Source organism: Syzygium oleosum, unplaced genomic scaffold, assembly GCF_021117445.2.
Source record: "Syzygium oleosum isolate NSW1041296 unplaced genomic scaffold, Sole_v2.1 Sole_v2.43, whole genome shotgun sequence".
Taxonomy (NCBI): Eukaryota; Viridiplantae; Streptophyta; class Magnoliopsida; order Myrtales; family Myrtaceae; genus Syzygium; species Syzygium oleosum.
The window spans coordinates 496,150-515,027 of record NW_026607527.1 but is presented as its reverse complement, the minus strand read 5'-3'; the positions used below and the strand labels follow the sequence as shown (position 1 = coordinate 515,027).

General features: G+C 37.7%; 2 protein-coding genes across 4 annotated transcripts in view; both read right to left on the bottom strand.

Annotated features, from left to right (window-relative positions):
• Positions 1-1,015: 1,015 nt before the first annotated feature.
• LOC115665226 (putative disease resistance protein RGA4) overlaps positions 1,016-18,878 on the bottom strand; it is a 37,760-nt gene continuing 19,897 nt past the window's right edge. Inside the window, exons 3-11 of the mRNA XM_056306351.1 lie at positions 9,177-9,529; positions 8,807-9,098; positions 7,366-7,629; positions 6,555-6,660; positions 6,376-6,463; positions 6,154-6,299; positions 5,459-5,868; positions 5,287-5,347; positions 1,016-1,365 (exon numbers count right to left, since the gene is read on the bottom strand). The gene's annotated coding sequence lies outside the window, so the exon portion shown is untranslated. The remainder of the gene's footprint in view (positions 1,366-5,286; positions 5,348-5,458; positions 5,869-6,153; positions 6,300-6,375; positions 6,464-6,554; positions 6,661-7,365; positions 7,630-8,806; positions 9,099-9,176; positions 9,530-18,878) is intronic.
• The window catches only part of LOC115665225 (putative disease resistance protein RGA1), a 60,355-nt gene continuing 51,534 nt past the window's right edge, over positions 10,058-18,878 (bottom strand). Inside the window, exons 1-2 of one of the 3 annotated variants that reach the window (XM_056306349.1) lie at positions 15,380-15,596; positions 10,058-13,621 (exon numbers count right to left, since the gene is read on the bottom strand). In XM_056306349.1, coding sequence (XP_056162324.1) covers positions 10,099-13,596 — 3,498 coding nt within the window. In that variant the 5' untranslated portion in view covers positions 13,597-13,621; positions 15,380-15,596 and the 3' untranslated portion in view covers positions 10,058-10,098. Of the gene's footprint in view, positions 13,627-15,379; positions 15,597-18,878 lie in introns of those variants that run through there. The other 2 variants (XM_056306348.1, XM_056306350.1) reach the window with 2 other exon arrangements.

The window sequence follows — 18,878 nt, the reverse complement described above, 5'->3', positions numbered from 1 at the left end:
TGTAAAATCCTATGAAGCATGTAATTCATCTCAAGTAATATTGGCCAATGACATTACTAGTTCATCTTGGTTTGGCTGCTGTATTCCTTGGTTGTGCTGTCAAAGTGAGATTTTCTGCTTTGTATGATTTGGTCTAAATTTCGACGATACAAGAATGATTGAGATGGTCAAATTTGATGAGAAAATATGGTGCATAGTGAATGAACATGGTAAAGCATTGACAAATTGTAGAGTTAAGAAATTAGTGCTTTGGGGGGTTGGCCGTAGGGATGGGACCTGGTCTCAAACCCTGGGAGAAGCATAAGAGAAAAAGGTGAGGTTTCTATTTGAACATGACAATATCGCAGAGTGAATGAGCTTTTGAAAGAGTTGGTCAGGCTTGTGGCATTATACAACGAGAACTTTATTGAAGAAGATTGCAGGCTCAACTTTAGTCCCTGGAGAAGGATTTAGACGCTCTCATGCATCAGGTATGATTGTACATTCCTTTCTGAATACATACTGTGATGCCAATCGAGACTAATGCATTATTTTCATCTTTGTATTCTAAGATTATCTACTGCATTATTTCATCTTCTACTGCATAACTGATTGATAAAATAACTTGTGTCTAAAGAAAAACATGTACTCTCTCTCTCTCTCTCTCTCTCTCTCTCTCTCTCTCTCTCTCTCTCTCTCTCTCTCTCTCTCTCCATCATTTGCAATTTTGCTCTTATTATGTGATATGATACTAGATTTTTGCGACCAGTCACAGTTCATTACATTGAGAACTTTTTAGTTAAAACTCATGCCCAATTTGTTTTCTGGATGGATGATCGAAGTAAGTTTTGCAAGAAACATTGCCTGAAAAGTTAGGAAAATAAGCAAGAAGTTTCTTTTTCCACGGGCTCATAACTTCGACACAAGATATGATACCTGCAGATGTAAATGGACTTGCTGCTAAATCTACGACCTGAAAAAAACTAATTCTCTGTTTGTTTCCACATCCTACACACGAAAGCTTTCTTTTAGTTAATTCCAGTGTGATGATACAAAAATTGTAAAGATCAATAGATGAGCTTCAGCGACCGAAGAAAGTATGATCTCGGTAAGAAGTTTTGGGTACTCCAAGACTAAATCATGACCATCAATCTCATTCTTCATGTTGGTCCTTTCCCCTATCTAATAGTGTAATTGTCACCCTCTAATTTCCGCACAAGAAAAAGGGAGTGACATGGCTGTCTTTCAAGAGGAGGACGAAGCCTCAAACCAATGTTGCCACATACCAAAAACATACATATCTGGGCCGAAAGCTAGTACCAAAAGAATATAGGCCAATAAGCCGCATGTTGAAGCCGCTCCTCCAATGCATCATAGGCTACGGAACTGGAAAGGTTAAAGAAAAGGGGTGAGCGAATCGCAGAGTGATAATTATCTATCTATGTGATCGGACACTAATTATGCACATTTTACAAGCATCACCTTCGCTAAAAACATTTAACCAAACTTATACAACCAAAGCAAAATACTTGCAGTAATAGATAGGCGATGAATTGTCAGACGGACAATAGCTTTTTCTATCTTCGTTTATATATGGATCGGTCATCAAATTCGTTTGGACATATTAATACGTGGTTATGTTGTTACATGAATCCATCATACGTAACTCGTCATTATGTCCAATTATCTATCTAGATAGAAAAAATAAATTCACAAGAGTGTCAATAACATGTTGTAACCTTCGTGACATTATGTTGTAACTAAAAACCATTTAGTCATAACAAGCTCATTTTTTTTTATCAGCAGATACATGTGTTGGTCAATTTATGCATACTTCATTAAAAAAAGATTAGAGTAACTAAATTAGTAAATTCTGACACGACTGGCCTTAGTTACGAAACATTGTGTGACAGCTTACAACCCTTGACAATGCCATGAATAATTTACAATGAGTGTAGACTTGGTTACAAGACATTGCACAGGATCTTACAACATTAATAAGTTACGACAAGAACAGTGGGACTTTGTATATTAAGGAGAATTTCCATCATATTTTCACCAATCGATTTATTTGACCTTTTAAATTTAAATTGTCTTTCAAATTGATCTAATACAATTAATTTGAAAGATATTTTAGGTTCTATTCTATTATAACACAATGGATGAAAGTCGTGATAGATCTTGGAGGCATGAGTTGTAACAAATTGTAAACCTGGTTATGTTGGGTCATGCTTCAGTTCAATACTATCCTACGTGCATGTTACGATCAATCTACTCATTTGCATTTTTGTTTGTCGATCGATGATTGTCTACTTTGAGATGATTGCCTTCAAGATGAGAAAAACAGATGAAACAAACTAAAGGCGTCGTAACAACCGCTATGTACATCGTAGAAAGTTCTAAACCTTTTAGCTTGTTTTGTAACTCAGTATTAAGTCAGGTTACAAGTGCAATAAGTCGAAAATCAGTAAGTTATGACCAAAATCGCCCTAATTATGATGCACTCTCTCTAATCGTACAACCTATCACAACTTTAAAACCGACAAGGTAGCGATGGAAATGTCCATTGGCCACGTACATTTGCTTCCAACTTATGGCCTATTACAAGTGTCGTATATTGATAATCAGTAAGTTACGACAGGAAAGACCTTCGTCACAAAATTGTTTGCTTAAGTTGACGACTTTTTATGATGCACCTATCCACAGTCTTTGGTTTCGGGGACATGTGGAAGTATCATTTCAAATTTTGAAAATCATGCAAGTCATAAATCTAATTATGCATTTTCGTAATATCAGAATAAATGTGCCACGGCAACAAATTATTTACATCGTAACAAGTTATTAACCCTATTAGCTTATTTTGTAACTTAGACCAATTTGTCAGTGGGTGCAAGAAAGTAAAGAATATTAAATATAAGATTAATTTTTCACTATGAGGAAGGAGTGAAATTATGTTTTACTAATAATGTGAAATTTTAGGCAGAACTACCTGGAACTCAAAACATATAAATCACTAAAACATGACAACATGAATTAAAGAATCGAACAACACATACGGTTGGTACTGATAGTTCTCTAGAGAGCAAAATTGTGTGCTCATTTCCTATTTTGAATAAAGCTTTACGTGTTCTATTTTAGAGGGCTAGTTTCAGATTAAGATAGTTAATGGTCGGCTCTTTATTAGTGGGTAGTGGGCCTTTTTAAACTAGCATGAAAGACACTTTAATGAGACGCTAGTAAATTCCGTATGGGAATGTTATTTTACCAACCATACATGTAAACTTTCATAGAAGCTGGACTAATTTGATGGGATCTTAGTAACTCCCTCAAAGAAGTTGGTAATTTTGTTAATTTAATAGAATTTTGGTAAATTCTCTATGGTGTTGGAAGTTTACCACTCTATCTTGTAAAATCTTAAAGAAATTGGTAAATAGTTAATGTTATGGAATTTTGGCAAATTCCATATAAGGTTGATATTTGGTGTAAATTAAGAAGTTGATAATTTAATAATTTATCAGGTGTTAGTGAATTTCTTATAGTACTCTAGTATATTACTAGCAACAACGGTAGAATTTAAAAGAAGTTGGTAGCTCACTAATTTGTTGGGATATTTGTAAATTTCTTGTGGGGTTTGATATTTTACTAAATTCACTTGTAATGGTCCAAAAAAGTTGATGAATTACTGACTTATTGGAATGTTGGTAAATTTAATATGGTGTTGGAAATTTACTTGTGATACCGGGAAAATTTTAGAAGAGTTGGTAATTTACTAATTCATTTGAGTTGGTAAATTCCAAATATTTTTTTTATTAACATTATCAGAAATTTACCAGCAATTTCATAAATCTATTGACTGCAGAAAATTTTTGCAGATTTTCCCTTAATCGAACCCTGGAATCGTCTAAAGTTCAATCAACGTGTGTCTTCCCATCCATATTTCAGGAGAAACACCGATCCTACTTCTCAAATTTTTCTATCTGCTAGATACGGCATGTTAGATAAGTTAGGAACAATATCATTGTTAGTTATTTGTTCTATTGTTGAATAAGGCGGTTGAATTGGTGTGAAGAGATGAAAAGAAAAAGGACTAGAGTAACTTTCAGTTCTGTAAAAGCAAAATGGTAGGTATAGCCAAATTGCTGTTTTTATGTTTGTACTGCACTTTCCATGTTAATGAGTACATTTCTCTGCCTCCCAAAGAAAAAACAAACTGCCGTGTCGCACATACAAACTTGCATGACTCCGAGGATTGCGATCTGTCCATACTTCCCAAAGTTCTCTAAAGAAGGCATTGGAAAAGATGAAACAAACTAGTACATCTCATGTTCACTGAATCAAAAGCCAAATTGCCTTCCATTCAAAAGAAAGTCGGACATGCCAAATCGAACGACTTTAGCATATGAGGACACTGAAAATTTCGATGAATTGCGCCAAAATATCTAAGTAACAATTCGAACACAAGAAGATGTCCATGACACTAAAGGGTAATGGTGAACTCAAATGCCAGAAATGTTGAGACTAATGGCGAATGCAAGATGAAACCAATGTAAAGGAAACTACGTCTGAGCTTGGACACCTAATTTTCTCTCCTTTTGGGAAGGTTTATTTACACGAGGATCTTCTCTCAATGACCTAAATCTGGAGGAAAATGGGGTTCACAGTCTCTCAGCTTATTTCTGGAGGAAAATGGGGTTCACAGTCTCTCAGCTTATAAGGCCTTCGCGGATTTGGTTAAAACATTTGAATTTTCTTAACCAGCAGCTCGAATTTTAGACCTTCAATGCTAGCTTCTGAGAAGCAAGAGCTTCGGCCTCAAGGGTGGGGTCCCATAAAATTGTAGTTTCAGCAAGTAACAAGGTCCCGGCATATGGGTCCATGTTTGAGGCGGGACACCCATCTTCCAAGTAACCTGTATATCATTTTAAGCTATGAATTGACTGAGCAAGGAAGGTGAACTTTCTATGTTTTATCAATATTAAAAAATAATGGAGCATTCTAGAAAGTTTTTTGAGTCACTAAAAGAATCAAAATGTCCAAGTCTTAACTTCAAATAAGTTCCGTAAATATTGGATTAGTAATGACTGATATGAAGATTTACTTTGTTTAGGAAGAAAACTGGGGGAATGCTTTATGAGTGATAACAGTTAAAATTTCTTTCATAGTAACAATCATAGAATCCACTGAGACTAAAAAGAATAGTAAGTACTTTCTATGTACTATTTTTTTATGGTAGCATTTCTTGAATCATCCGTGAAAGTTAAGGGTCTTTGATTGATACTCAGTCAAAGCACAGAAGGGAACTGGTACCTTTTTCTTACTCCTTAGTGTCATGGCCCACACGGATTGAGCAACCGTGATTGGCAACTACCTGCATAACGAAATTCAAGTAATTCAGGCATCACCAAAAAAAAATTGAGTTCAATTTAATGGGCAATCTTCAAATTTGATAAGCAGCTGGTATGCTTCTTCTGAGTATTACCCAAGAAAATGTGTCGATATTGGTTTCATGCTTTCCCGTCAATCTTCTCTCATTTCCTTCTCCAAAGGCGCTAATGTGCTCCTCATGGCGAAGTGAGAGATTCAGAATAGCCTTCTTTATCACTTCGAAGCCTCCCTCTTCTCTTATGCTTTTTGTATTGCAGAAAAGATGGGGAACACACTCTTAAAAGTCATTCAACGAACAAAAATACCTAACCAAGTCCATGTTATTTTTTTGTGTGAACCTGTAGTTAGTGTAGCATCGTGCACCACTCTAGTCACCCTGAGAAGGACGAGAATATTTTTATCAACTTTGGGATAATATATTGCTTAAATAGTGGTAGTGAAGTCAGCTACCTCTATCGGCTTCGGATCTAACGTGAGGACAATAACAGCTTGGTCAGTTATTCTCTGTCATATAAGCAAAATAAACAATTAAGAATTTGAATACCGTAGAACATGTCTATATGCACTTATTCTGTTAGCCATTAATGGCATTCCGTTATTTTCTTGAGCAACTAATAAAAATTTCACAACAAGAAGGTATCTTGAACACCATTTATGATCCCCTGCTTCAATTCCCATGCTTGGTCCCACTTGGTATTCTTAATGCACGATAGAAGACAGTGTTGATGGCAACAGTTCTATGCATTTTTTTCTTTTGTAAAACCATGCAAAATGGAGGTCAGATATTACCTGGCCTGGCATCACCTCTCCATTGGCACCACTAATGTTGATATCAGCATATAAGCAAGCCTTCTAGTGAGCATTGGATATGTCTTGGCCGAATGACTTATCCACCCCAACACCACAGTAAAAAGGCCCCTAAATGAACATAAAACCTCGTACCACAATAAAAACAACTTAGCCTATAATCCATCAATATATAGGGAAATTCATTGTGAAACAATTTCTCACCTGGAAACCTGGATATCCTCCAACAGGCCAACCCAATGGCCATTGAACATTTGTATGCCGTAGGGTGTTTTCTTGCTCAATCCCATACCTAATGTGAACATTTAGTCTACAGTCATGAAATTGTCCATTTCAAAACTTTATAATTCACTATAGAAAACTCATGTTTTTGGATCTTCTACCATGAAACTTCATTGATATTCTTTGGGTTCCTGAAAATTCCGCAATCCTGGCACGTTTGGTTGTTGGGATCGACTCCCCAACTGGTGTGTATGAATCGCAAATTACCTGCAGATAAACAAGCATTCTCCATAAACTAATTGAAACGTCCTTTCTCGCTTGACTAACCTGTTCAAATCATCTTATAAATGAATAATTTTTGACAACATAAAACTTGTTCAGTGGATGATTACCAAGATATTGTTCCCACCTCCAAAATGATCCTTCAAAATTGCTTGAGGGCTGTTAAAAAATCAAGAACTTGATGGAATGATGTGAAGGTAAATATAGCATGACAGTTTTGGGTTTATGTTAGCTTACTCTAAGGTCACTTCACTATCCTCCCCTGTAGCTTGATCAATCTTGATCCATCCTAGTTCCACTAGGGAAGTTCAGACAGGTGCTCAACAGGTCTAGGGATCGTCTGATTATTTAGGAATCAATAGATAAGTAGCATGTAGCACATAAAAAGGAAAACGCTACATATGTTATTGTCGCCATTCATACCCTTGATTTGCTGCCTAGATCTATGCCAGAACCTTCGAACCTATCTCATAGTTAGATTAACATTAAAATGTTAAACAAGATTTGCTAATGTAGAAATTGAAAGAAAAAAAAAGGTCACTTGTTGAATGTGCATAAAGCATATGACATATTTATTCTGATGGTAGATTGACAAAAAAAATGTGAACTTATTATCTCAGTAAAAAATAGTTCTAGTATTGTTCATCTATTTGTGCACCGCACTTAGAGGTTCTAGGCATTAAAACATACCGATTGTATTCTGCAATTATCATATTGGCGTAGGCCATGACGTCCAAGTTGAGAAGACTTGAGAGCCAGTAACAATATTGTTCTTGGACTTCAAAGCATTCACCCTGACCTTAGAAAAGATCGTGATGTTTCCACTCTTCTTCTGTTTTAGCAAGAGAGAAATCCATGTGTGTGCTGTCATGGGACTGGTGGTCAGTGATTTCTTTGTGATCGTCCTCTTGCATTGTATCGTCGGTGCCAAAATCTGAGCTATTTCTGCCTAGTCTGAAAAATAAAGCAGTGTGAGTAATGGACATTTCTACTGAAACAAAAAACCTGGGAGCGTAATCTCATGGAAGATAGTTCAAATGACGAGCTTTATTTGTGTGACTTGGCCTTCTGGTATGCATGAGAGTTTAGTTTTGAAAAGATGAAAGAATGGACTGGATACTTTTTTTTGGTCAAAGATTGGGTACTTCAAAGAAAGGTTCTCTTTAGCAAGTGCCATCGCTAAAAGTTGAAAACCACTTTTTGAAGACTAGTTTCAAGCAGGAAAAACTTACATTTTTGAAGCATAGATAGCGAGTCTTATCGATTGCCCTAATGACACTGCCACATTATCCTTGAAAGATGAACTAAAAACAGTGGCATAATTATACTTCTCCTTTTAGAACCATTTCAATGTTATTTTCAGCCCTCACTCCCGAAAGAGAGCTTGAGAACAAGTAAAAAACATAGAGTAGTTACATAGTAGAAGGAAGCATACTGCAGAGTGCAACAGTTTAAAAGATTAATGAAATGCCACCTTACCAAAAATCAATCAGCAAACATGTCGTTATGATATTTCATTAGATCTAATGGATGATCAACTCATGAATCTTGACAGTGCACCCAATTCATTCCTCTCACAATCAAAAGGCAATCACATCGAAGTATTTTCTTCTTTCACAAACTTCGCATAATTGCAAATTACCCTTGCCAACGGCTTTGGCGAAAATATCCATTAGATATCGCCATGGCAGAGTAAGACTACCGAACACAGCAATAATCAGTATGACCAATTGAAGTCACAGAACAAGAAAAATCTGAGACAAGAGTGGATACAAGAGAAGCCAATTCCACACAAGGTCCACAACATAGACTTAGCATTGGTAGTGATTGATTTAGTCATCAAAAGAAACGACAACAATGACTACTGCTTTGTTCATTCATTCTGTCTCGCATAGCATCAAACATTGTTGTCAACAAGAGATGAAGAGCATGTCAATTGTCAACCAAACAAAATGAACAGGACAACCTTGCACTTGATCAAAACGGAGAAGTCATAGATTAGACTCCCGGTCCAACTGTCGTAAGGCCTATTTTAATGTAAAAAATTTACTCAATTGTTTAAAGGCCTATTTTAATGTCAAACATATACTCAATTGTTTAAGATGGTGCTCAAAATTGGCAAAGGACTTACCTAAGAATCTCTGTAGAATGGTTGAACAGCAAAACAAGAATGTGCATTTCCCTTCTCTCTCTCTTTCTCTCTCTCCCCACCATTGCATTTCTCTTCAAACTCTTCACAGAGAGATCTTAGAAACTCTACTATAATGCAAAACAATTTGCAGCTTTTAGTTTACACAATATTGCCGTCAAATGCTAACAATAAGATCACCCTCACTATCCTCCCCCGGAGCTTGACCGGTGCTTGATCCATAGTAATTCCACTTTGGAAGTTCAGATGGGTGCTCAACATGTCTAGGGATCACCTGATTTCAGGAATCAATAGATCAGTAGCAGCATGTGAAAAGGAAAAACGCCGCATAATCTATCGTCGCCGTTCATACCCTTGATTCGCTGGGCAAATCTATGCCGGAACCTCCAATTCCATAGGGGACACATCGCGGACAAAAGGATTATTTTTTAAAGGGAAGCAAAACCAGAAGCCATCCTCCATAGGAACAATTCATCACTTCATGCATGAGAGTCCTCCTGGAATCGTCGGACCGTGCAGGCAAGTTCGCTCCTTGCGGAATACGAATGAGCAAATTGCGCACCATATCTGCGACATGAGTCACGAGCCAGATTCAACAAGCTCGGAGCTGGACGAGAAGGGGCACGGATTTTTCTTTGTTCGCACACACCCTAATCCCCAATCAAATCAAGCATCCAATGGGATATGCCCAAACCTTTCACCGATCTGTCCGTAATCGTATCCCCCAAAAATTGAAGCAAGTATGTGAAACACCTTCATAATTATTCATGTAAAAAAACTGGGGAAAAAAAAAGGTCCCATGCAATCTTCGATTCTCTGAAGACCAGAACGCGACCGGTCGTCGACCCTCTCTCTCTCTCTCTGTTTTCCCTTAGGGTTAACATGTCCCCCAAAAATCGAATCAAGCATCGAAACACCATATTCGAAAATTCATTATTCATGAAAAAATCTGGGGAAAAAAAAAGGAGGTCCCTACATTATACATACCTTCATAATCAATAGTAGATGTCTAGGTCGGCAAGGGACGCAAGCCTTCGCATCCCTTCGGCTAATGACGTCAGCGAGGGGCAATAGTAGATTTCAAGCCGTTGAAGTGATCGAAGGGCCTCGATCTGCTCTGGTAATTCCTTCAAATTGAAGCAATTCGAAATAGAGATATGCTCGAGATTGCCGAGCTGTAGAAGCCACTGCGGGATATGAGCGATCTTGTCCCAATCCTCTCCCGCATCTCTCTTGCACCTCCTCTCCAATTCTGGGCAACCGTAGATGCCCAGCTAAGTAAGGGATGCGAGCCTTCGCATTCCTTCGGGTAATGACGTCAGCAAGGGGCAAGACCAGATTCGGAGCTCTCGAAGTGATTGAAGGGCCTCGATCTGCTCTGGTATTTCCTTCAAATTGGAGCAATCCTCAATTAGGAGACGCTCGAGATTGCGGGCCTGTAGAAGCCACTGCGGGAGAGATGCTAGTTTTGGAAGTCCATGGATTATCACGGAGCGGAGACTGTGATGAAGTCCTCCATGGAAATCCAAGATGAGGTTGCCGCTCTCGTCTTTGCATATATCCAGCTCATCACAACTATCGATATATAGATGCTCGAGATTGCTGGCATGTAGAAGCCATTGTGGGAGAGATGCTAGTTTTGGAAGACTAAGGAGATTCACGAACCGGAGACTTTGAAGTCCTCCATGGAAATCCAAGATGATGTTGCCGCTCTCGTCTTTGCATATATCCAGCTCAGCACAAAAAGCGATAAATAGATACTCGAGATTGCTGGCCTGTAGAAGCCACTGTGGGAGAGATGCTAGTTTGGGAAGGCCGCGGATCCACAGGGACCGAAGACTCTGATGGAGTCCTCCATGGAAATCCAAGATGAGGTTGTTGTTGTTGCCGCCGCTGCTTTGGTCGGATTTGGATAAATGCAGCTCCTCAGAATCCGAAGAATCGAGATCCACCAGGTTGGATTGATGTCGCGTACCCAGTGGTGGTGGGGGTGTTGATGAGAGGGAAGTTAACCGAGGACACATCGTTACGTAAAGCTTTTCAAGGGAGGTGAGACTTTTCCAGCACTTCTCGGGCACACATTCTAAAAACTCCATCTCCGAGATTTCCAGATGCTTCAACTTATTAAGGCCATTTATCATATTTATCAACGCTGGGTGGGCACTAGTCAGCGTTAACTCCTCAAGATGCGGAGTTGGTGGGACAGCTTTCAATTTTTCACAACTATCGATATCTAATTTCAATAGACTAGGAAATGATGCCCCTGAAGTGGATGAATGGTCCGACTCGATGTATTCCAATTTAGTCAGCTCCAAAAACTCTAAAGTCTTAAGGTGAAGTAGTTGGCCCACTGGAGGGAGATGTTTACATCTTCCACAATTGTAGAAGCATACCTCAACTAAATTTGGCAAGGAAGACACAAGATTGTCCATCATCCACTTTGGAAAGCTCTCACCTTTATATCCATAGATCGTCAACTTCTGCAGAATTGAGTGCGGCCTCAGTCCATCTAATAGCGCTTCATCTCTATTCCCAATTACTGCATCATCAATATCAAAATCGCCCCATTCAAGTTTCAAAAATTCCAGAGAATGCTTTCCTATCAAGTTCGCAGCCTTGGATTCTGCTACTGCATCTGTCACGCCTCCCAAATTCTCAATGCTAAGGCTTCCCCGGATGTCATTAAGCCCATTTAGCTCCCCAAGTTCGCAACAATCCTTAGCAAGAGCTTTATCTTTGGGCAAAATGAAGCGTGTTAGCCTATGCAGAGAACTCAATTGCCCTAGTCCGCGTGGCACATAACTAAGTTCCTCACAATCATCTATGTATAGATTTCGAAGGCTGATTAAGTTCCTTATACCCTTCGGCAATTCTTCAAGGGCATGACAACCGTTGAGATTAAGTGTTTGCAAACTCTGCAATTTCGTAATGGAGTTAGGAAGCCTTTTTAGTTTACGATTACTAGAGAGATCAAGATATGTGAGATACTTCAACTTACAAATGGACCTTGGCACCTTCTCTAAATATGTATGCAGATCCAAGACGCACAACCTCTTGAAACTTTGAATGAGTTGGCACAAATCTACTTCACTTGTTGGTCCTCTTGATCCAATTTCCCCATATCTAGCGACACGCAGAAATGTTCTCAGGGGACTTGCTTTCAAGCGTGAGATTGGAAGTTCACCCTTCAAATTGGAATTTAAACGATGAGATAAATGACGAGTTCTTTCGTGTATGAATTTTGTGTTATCCCATGCCACCCAACACTCGGTCCGTGCAACTGAGCAGGCTAGATCATGCATCAAATCATGCATCTTGCAAGTCTCCTCATCTTCCCGATAATCTTGAAAGAAGTTACTCCATAGTAGATCCTCGAAATATTCACAAGCAATGTCTTCTAAATGCTGACTTCTATTTGATTGCTGGATAAATCCTTCTGCCATCCAAAGATCGACCAAAGTCTGCTTCTTTATCTCATAATCTTTGGGAAATAATGAACAAAACGTGAAACATTGTTTCAAATATGAAGGAAGATGGTCATAACTAAGCTTAAGAATTGATATTATGCCGTCTTCCCTTTGACACACATCTGGGAGCTTTCTTTCTTTGAATTGCGACCATTCGTGCTTACTTTTCGTAAAGAGTAAACTCCCAATAGTTCGAACAGCCAGTGGAACCCCGGAGCACTTTCTAACTATATCTTTACCAATAGCTAGCATGTCAGGATCTCGTATCTCTTCTTCTCTACAACAAGCCATTTGCATTAGTAATTCAAGAGATGCACTTTCATCTAAGCCCTCGAGACGATGAGACAGAGCAGTGCCGGTGATCTTTGCAACCAAAGGAAGGCGTGTAGTTATAAGGATCTTGCTTCCTCTAGCACCTCCCAACAATAAAGTTTTCAAGCTCAGCCATGTTTCTCTGTCAACATTCCACAAATCATCTAAAACTAAGAGGTATCTCTTCCCATCAATCTCTCCCCTCAGTTCACTTTGCAACCGTTCCATCGCAACCTCGGTTGGTTCTTTCTTCTTTGCACAAGCTATCATATTTTTCACTATTTTTGTGATGTCAAAGTCATCAGAGACACAAACCCACATTTTCAACTTAAAATGTTTACTAATCATCTCATCATTATACACACATTGTGCAAGTGCCGTTTTTCCAAGCCCACCAATGCCAACTATCGGAAGGATGGAAACATTCTCATTCACGTTTGAATCCAATAAGAATTCTATGATCGTCTTCTTATCATCATCTCTCCCTCTAATATCTCCCTTGCGTATAAACGAATGTGTCTCTCTCTTCCGCGACTCTCTCTCTACTCGCAAATCCACGGGGCGCTGGGCCAACTGGAATCTCCTACCTTGATTAAAGGCGGCTTCTATTCTCTCCCTCACTGCTCTTATTTTGTAACTCATCTTCAGTTTAAAAGCAAGCTGGTTTGAACTTGAGAAAAATGCCTTTACCTCCTTGATCATTGTGTTGTGGCCCCTCAATTCTCGTCGTGTAGCTTCTATATTGAATTCTTCAAGCACATCTTGCGCATCATAGAATGTTTCTTTCAATTTCTCAAGCCAATCTCGGATTTGGTGACTTTGGTGGGATTGCTCCTCTGCATCGTCCAATACGGCCCGAAGCGTGGAGACAGTGTCCTCGAGCACCTCGAGTTCATGCTTGACGCCCCATAACTTTCCAACCTTATCTAGTGATTGAGTAACCAGATTAGCAATGATCTCTCCAGCAATGCTGACGATGACAGCTTCCGCCATTTTTGTTCTCTTTCTCTTTGTTTGTCTTCTCTGTGCATCAGAAGATATTCATCCAGTCAATTCGAAGGCTAGACACTTCTAGGGAAAATTACGAAATTTAGGCATAAATCATTTTTACGGATTCCAACGAGTCTTACATTTTCAATTTTATTAGTATAGTCATAAATATTTATGTGAAATTTCAATATAATCCTTCATACTAATTATCGCCTGCAATTGGTGCTGTGGCGATCAACTCATCGTTGGCCATCCTACATGTTATGGTTGGCGATCTAACATGGACAAGACAACGCCGTCTTTTTACTTATTTATTTTTATGTCTGTTCTTCTTTTCTTTCTTTTTTCTTTTCTTCACAACTGTTTATCATCCTCCATCTCGTCATCGCTCGGCCAAAGCTCCTCCATCGATGCCCACTACCGCCCAAACCTTCGGTGGCGTTCGTTAACCCATGATCGACCACCACTATTACCTTGCTCGTCCAATCTAATGGCTCGAGTTCTGCTACAGCATGGAGTTGCACATCTATTCAGACCTAATAATGATTAGCAGTTGGATCTCATAACTCCCCCTTCCACATTAGTTGCATGTTCAACATTTATGGATGCCAAGTTAATTTTATGTCGTTTCATTTCTTTCTAATTCCTCCTTGTTCCACTAGGATTTCCAAAAGAAATTATGTGACTTGTAAGTATGTAACTAATAAATTTCATGTGATCAGTAACTTTCTACAAGAAATTCGACTTTCGGCTAATGAAAAAGTACTGACCTGTTTTCATGATTGCTAACGTTTTATATAAAAGGTAACCTTTCTAGGTTGATTCTTATCGTCCCATATATATATAAAGACAAGTTTGAACAAAACTGATGGTTTCTGCGATGTAGTAGTAAATCTTATATAACATGTGGTCTGTAGCTTATTCACGGAATGAGTAAGTTTTTGCATTAAAAAAATAATTACTGCCGACCCTGTTTAACAGAAAAATGTTAAGTATTGGCAAACAATAGTTAACCCTCCCACGTGGTCCAGAAAATGAAAATTAAAGTTTATTTTTCTCAGCAGATGCAAATAAAAATTTCGCCAGAAGGGATCTAAAGAACAAAGCCTAGCTTTTTTCTGATGATGCCCATTTTCCTAGTTTCAATACAAGCTTTCCATAGAAGACAGTGCACGTTCACGTGTATGCCCAACTTGTTTACCAGAGACATCGAGTATTAAGTGTGATAAGATTTGAATCTTGAAAAGGATGGAAAATTATTATAGCTGTCTGGGCAACTTCAACATCTAACTTCAAGTTGTAAAGAAAATTTATCTTCATGAATCTCTGCTTTTGCCCGAATAAAAAAGAAAGAAAAAGATTATGAAGTATCATCGTGAATGAAGAAGTATGAAACCTTTTCTGTGCAAAAAAGAAATTATATTTTGGTACTATACTGAAGTACAAATGTGCGGGGGGGCTAATAAATGCAAGCTAATGAGGATGTCTTTCAACTTTAAATTTTCATACGTAGAAAGGTAAAACAGCTCTTGAAGTTGGCTAATCTACCCTTTTGAACTCTATTTAGAATTTTTGGAAATCGGGACATGTTATATGTTTTTATGTGCCTAATTTGGAAAAGGCTAAATAGCCTAAATATGTAGATCTTGAGGGCCATGTTTCACCATATAAGTCAGATCTCTAAATCCAAATAAAAGACGTTGATAGTTTCCCTAAGCATCTTTGTTTCATCAGGCTATTCATCTTCAGAAAGCTCTCTGATTATTTGCTATGAGAAAGAACGAACCTGGCTAATAGTGGGCTGATCGACGGCTAACCAACAAAGGCGAGGCCACAACCGGCGAGATCAAGAGAGGAGGACAGGAGACGGCGTCGGCAAGACCAAGAGAGAGAAATGAGATGAGACGGCGTCGGCAAGACTCCAGAAAGAGAGAAATCGAGGGCACTGCTGGGGAAAGTCAAGAGACTAGAGAGTCTATGAGAGAGGCTAGCAATGAGAGTGAGAACCAAAAGAAAGTAGCAAGGGTCTTATATATAAAAGATTTAGCATCGTTCTAAACTGTTTCAAACCAGTTCTTCCTAAGGCTGGTTCCCAGAATTTTTACATGAGAGTTGACCGGTTCTCGTGTGAACAAGTGTAGAGTTGGGCAAGTTCAGTTCGGTTCCAGATTGAACCGACCCGGTTGCTCACCCTTAATAAAAATGTTACACATGAGTTCTAACAACAAACATTATAAAGCTAATCCTTTGATTAGCGAAAGGTAAGGACCATCATGAAGCGCAGAGTTCATTGGTCTAAATAAATTAGATAGCCCCTTATATGAAATGAAAAGCCAATCATACAAAATATTTGGTCAATTGAAATCATTTAATATCGCGTCTATTATCAAACATAATATTATTTATATTAGATGATATTAGAATTGAGATTTTACATACTATATATTAAAAGTTAAATGTAAAAGACTTGTAGGCATTATATTTCATAGAAGATGTGGTAGGAGAAGTAACTCTTCTTTCCAACTCTTCGAGAAAGATGTAGTTCTCCTTTTCCCTTTACCGACAATATGTTTCACGACAATCACTTCAATTATGATGGTGTTGTTGTTCATCCACGTATGGTGTCTCTCTGATGCACTTCTTCTTTTCATGCCTTTTGACCCTATGTGTCGTCGTTTTTGCTTTACGGAAACAAGAGAGTCATAGGAAGGTTCAAGGAAAAGTCCCGAGCAACCGGTCAACAAGCGGGTGGTGAAGGTGATTCACTAGTTCCCGCAAAACCAACCTCGCCTCTGCATTTTTTATAATTTTTGTTATGGTGGAAAAGTGAAAAGGTAGCATGCTCCTGTTAAACACATGCCCTCGCTTTTCACATGCATCTAAGTAAAAGAAAGAAACGGTATTGCGTATATCAACTACTCGAATAAATAAATAAAACCGAAAAAGTTGCACGCTACAAGCATTATACAAAGTCCTTTGTAAAAGTATCTTCAAGGTGGGGCCGAGGCCCGATATGGGTGGAGATTTTGTTGGCCGCGTGGCGAATTTGGAATGGACGGCGTGTACAAAGACAGATGGGACAAGTTCGGTGGGGTCCACGTGTATGAAGTCGTACTACCACGTGACTGACATGGCCAGAAAGCAACTTAACTCCACCATGGTCCCCTATTAACACCTCTTTTTCCTTTTCATTTTTTTTTTCTTGATCGTCTATCTCCTTCCTCCTTTGCATTTAGAGATAGAGAGACCGGATGCTTTTGAAACTCTAGATATTAAAAATCAAATATAAATCAGTCAATTAACGCTCATTATAGGCTCACCATCTCATTTATTATATAAAACTTAATATAGGCACCCACCTCATTTATTGTAAACCAACCCCCCTCTCTTAAAAGATTATATGAGTGCACAATAATAGTATATAATAAAAATATTTAAATGACAAATGACAATTGCAAAACTTATGTATATTTATGAAAGATTACATCCGATTTAATAAATAAGGTAAGTTGATGTTGATGTTGATGTATTGTTCTAAAAGCATTATCTTAGATTAAATGCGATGATTATGTTGTTTCTGCTTTATTTTAAAGCAATATGTCTAATTGATGTTAAAGAAAGTGGGAAGGAATGAAGTTTTATAATGATATAGCCTAACCATTAAGCTCCATTTTATCTTACTTTCTCATTATTCATAGAGATATATATATATATATATATGTGTGTGTGTGTGTGTGTAGTTTGGTTTCACATGACACACAATAAAATAGAACGAAAGAAGGTAATCATAATTATCAGAATTAGCTGATTTTTCTTAGGACTTATTTATTTATGCTTTTTAAGATACAAAAATTAAATTTTAAAATATTAAAGGGTTTTGAAGAATTATGTGTTGTGAAAATTTCATTTGTTTGAAGCCAAATAAACGTTAAAACTTGTTCAAGACAAGATTAGATTAAAAACATATATGTGTATATATATGTATATATAAATCTACCAACACAGCCTTCAGATATTTTGTTGAGGCTTGTGAGAACGCAAAGCTTAAAATTCTCTGCCGGTGGCGCCATTGTCGTGTCCTTTTTGCCCTTTATCCTTTTTTTACTTGACTTTCTCCTTTTTTTTCCAAGGGAAACCATAAAAAGGGTAAGATCACGCATTCGGTGGAGCAAAAGCAAAACAGAAAGCAGAGAGTAAAAGCTTATTTCAGTTGGGGCCGCGATCGCACTCTTCTGGAGATTCTGAAGTTGTATAGGACAACTGGCCAGAAAGCAACTTAACTCGACCGTGGTTAACTATTAATCATGACTTTGTTCTTTTGTTTTTCTTTTTCTTTTTGCCACGTATGTCTTCTCCCCCACTCTTCTGCGAGACCATGCGCTTTTGAAACTCTAGAAATTAATAATCAATTGTTGACTTATTAGTTGTGTCCTCATTAATGGCCAATCACCTTATTCATTGCAAAAAAAACTTAAAGATTATATAAGTGCATGGTAATAATAAATAATATAAAGTATTTAAATGATAAATACTAATAGCAAAGCACCCCACTTCATCAATGCTCCCTGTGCGTGTAAGCAAGATAAATTGCATCTACTTAATATGTAAGGCAAGTTGATATTCATATATCGCTCTAGAAATAAGGAAAACAAAAATTACCAAAAACTCTAAACCTGAACTTTTTTCTGTAACATGAAAAATTATAAATTATGCTTCCTATGATATATTTATTCTAAACGTTTTCTAGTAACATAAAAAACCTTAATTTTGTACCCGTATGGTACATTTACTCTCTATCAAGATTGCATTAGATGATTTTCCAACGTTTTTATTTCACTCAATCCACGTTGACCATGTCAACATCGTTTATCTTCTGTCGTCCATGTGGTCAAATTTTTAATGGTGTTCATTAACACAACCTCGATGGAGGGCAAATGTGTTACATAGGTACAAGTTTGAGATTTTTAGTGTTACAAAAAAAGTTTATGATAAATGTGTTATGATGTGCATAATTTAGAGTTTTTAATGGCTTTTTCCCTATATCAAATGAGATGATTGAGTTTTATTCTATTTTATTTTAACGTAACATGTCTAATTAATTTTAAAAAGGTAAGAAAGGATGGACTTTTGTGATAATGGAACTCCACCATTAAACTGCACTCTACCTAGATAGATATGTAGTACGTTTGTGTAGAGAGAGTTTTGGTTTCATAAATAACACATAATAGCTGATTTTTTTTAACACTCATTTATTTGTGTTTTCTAAAATGCAAAAACAATTGTTT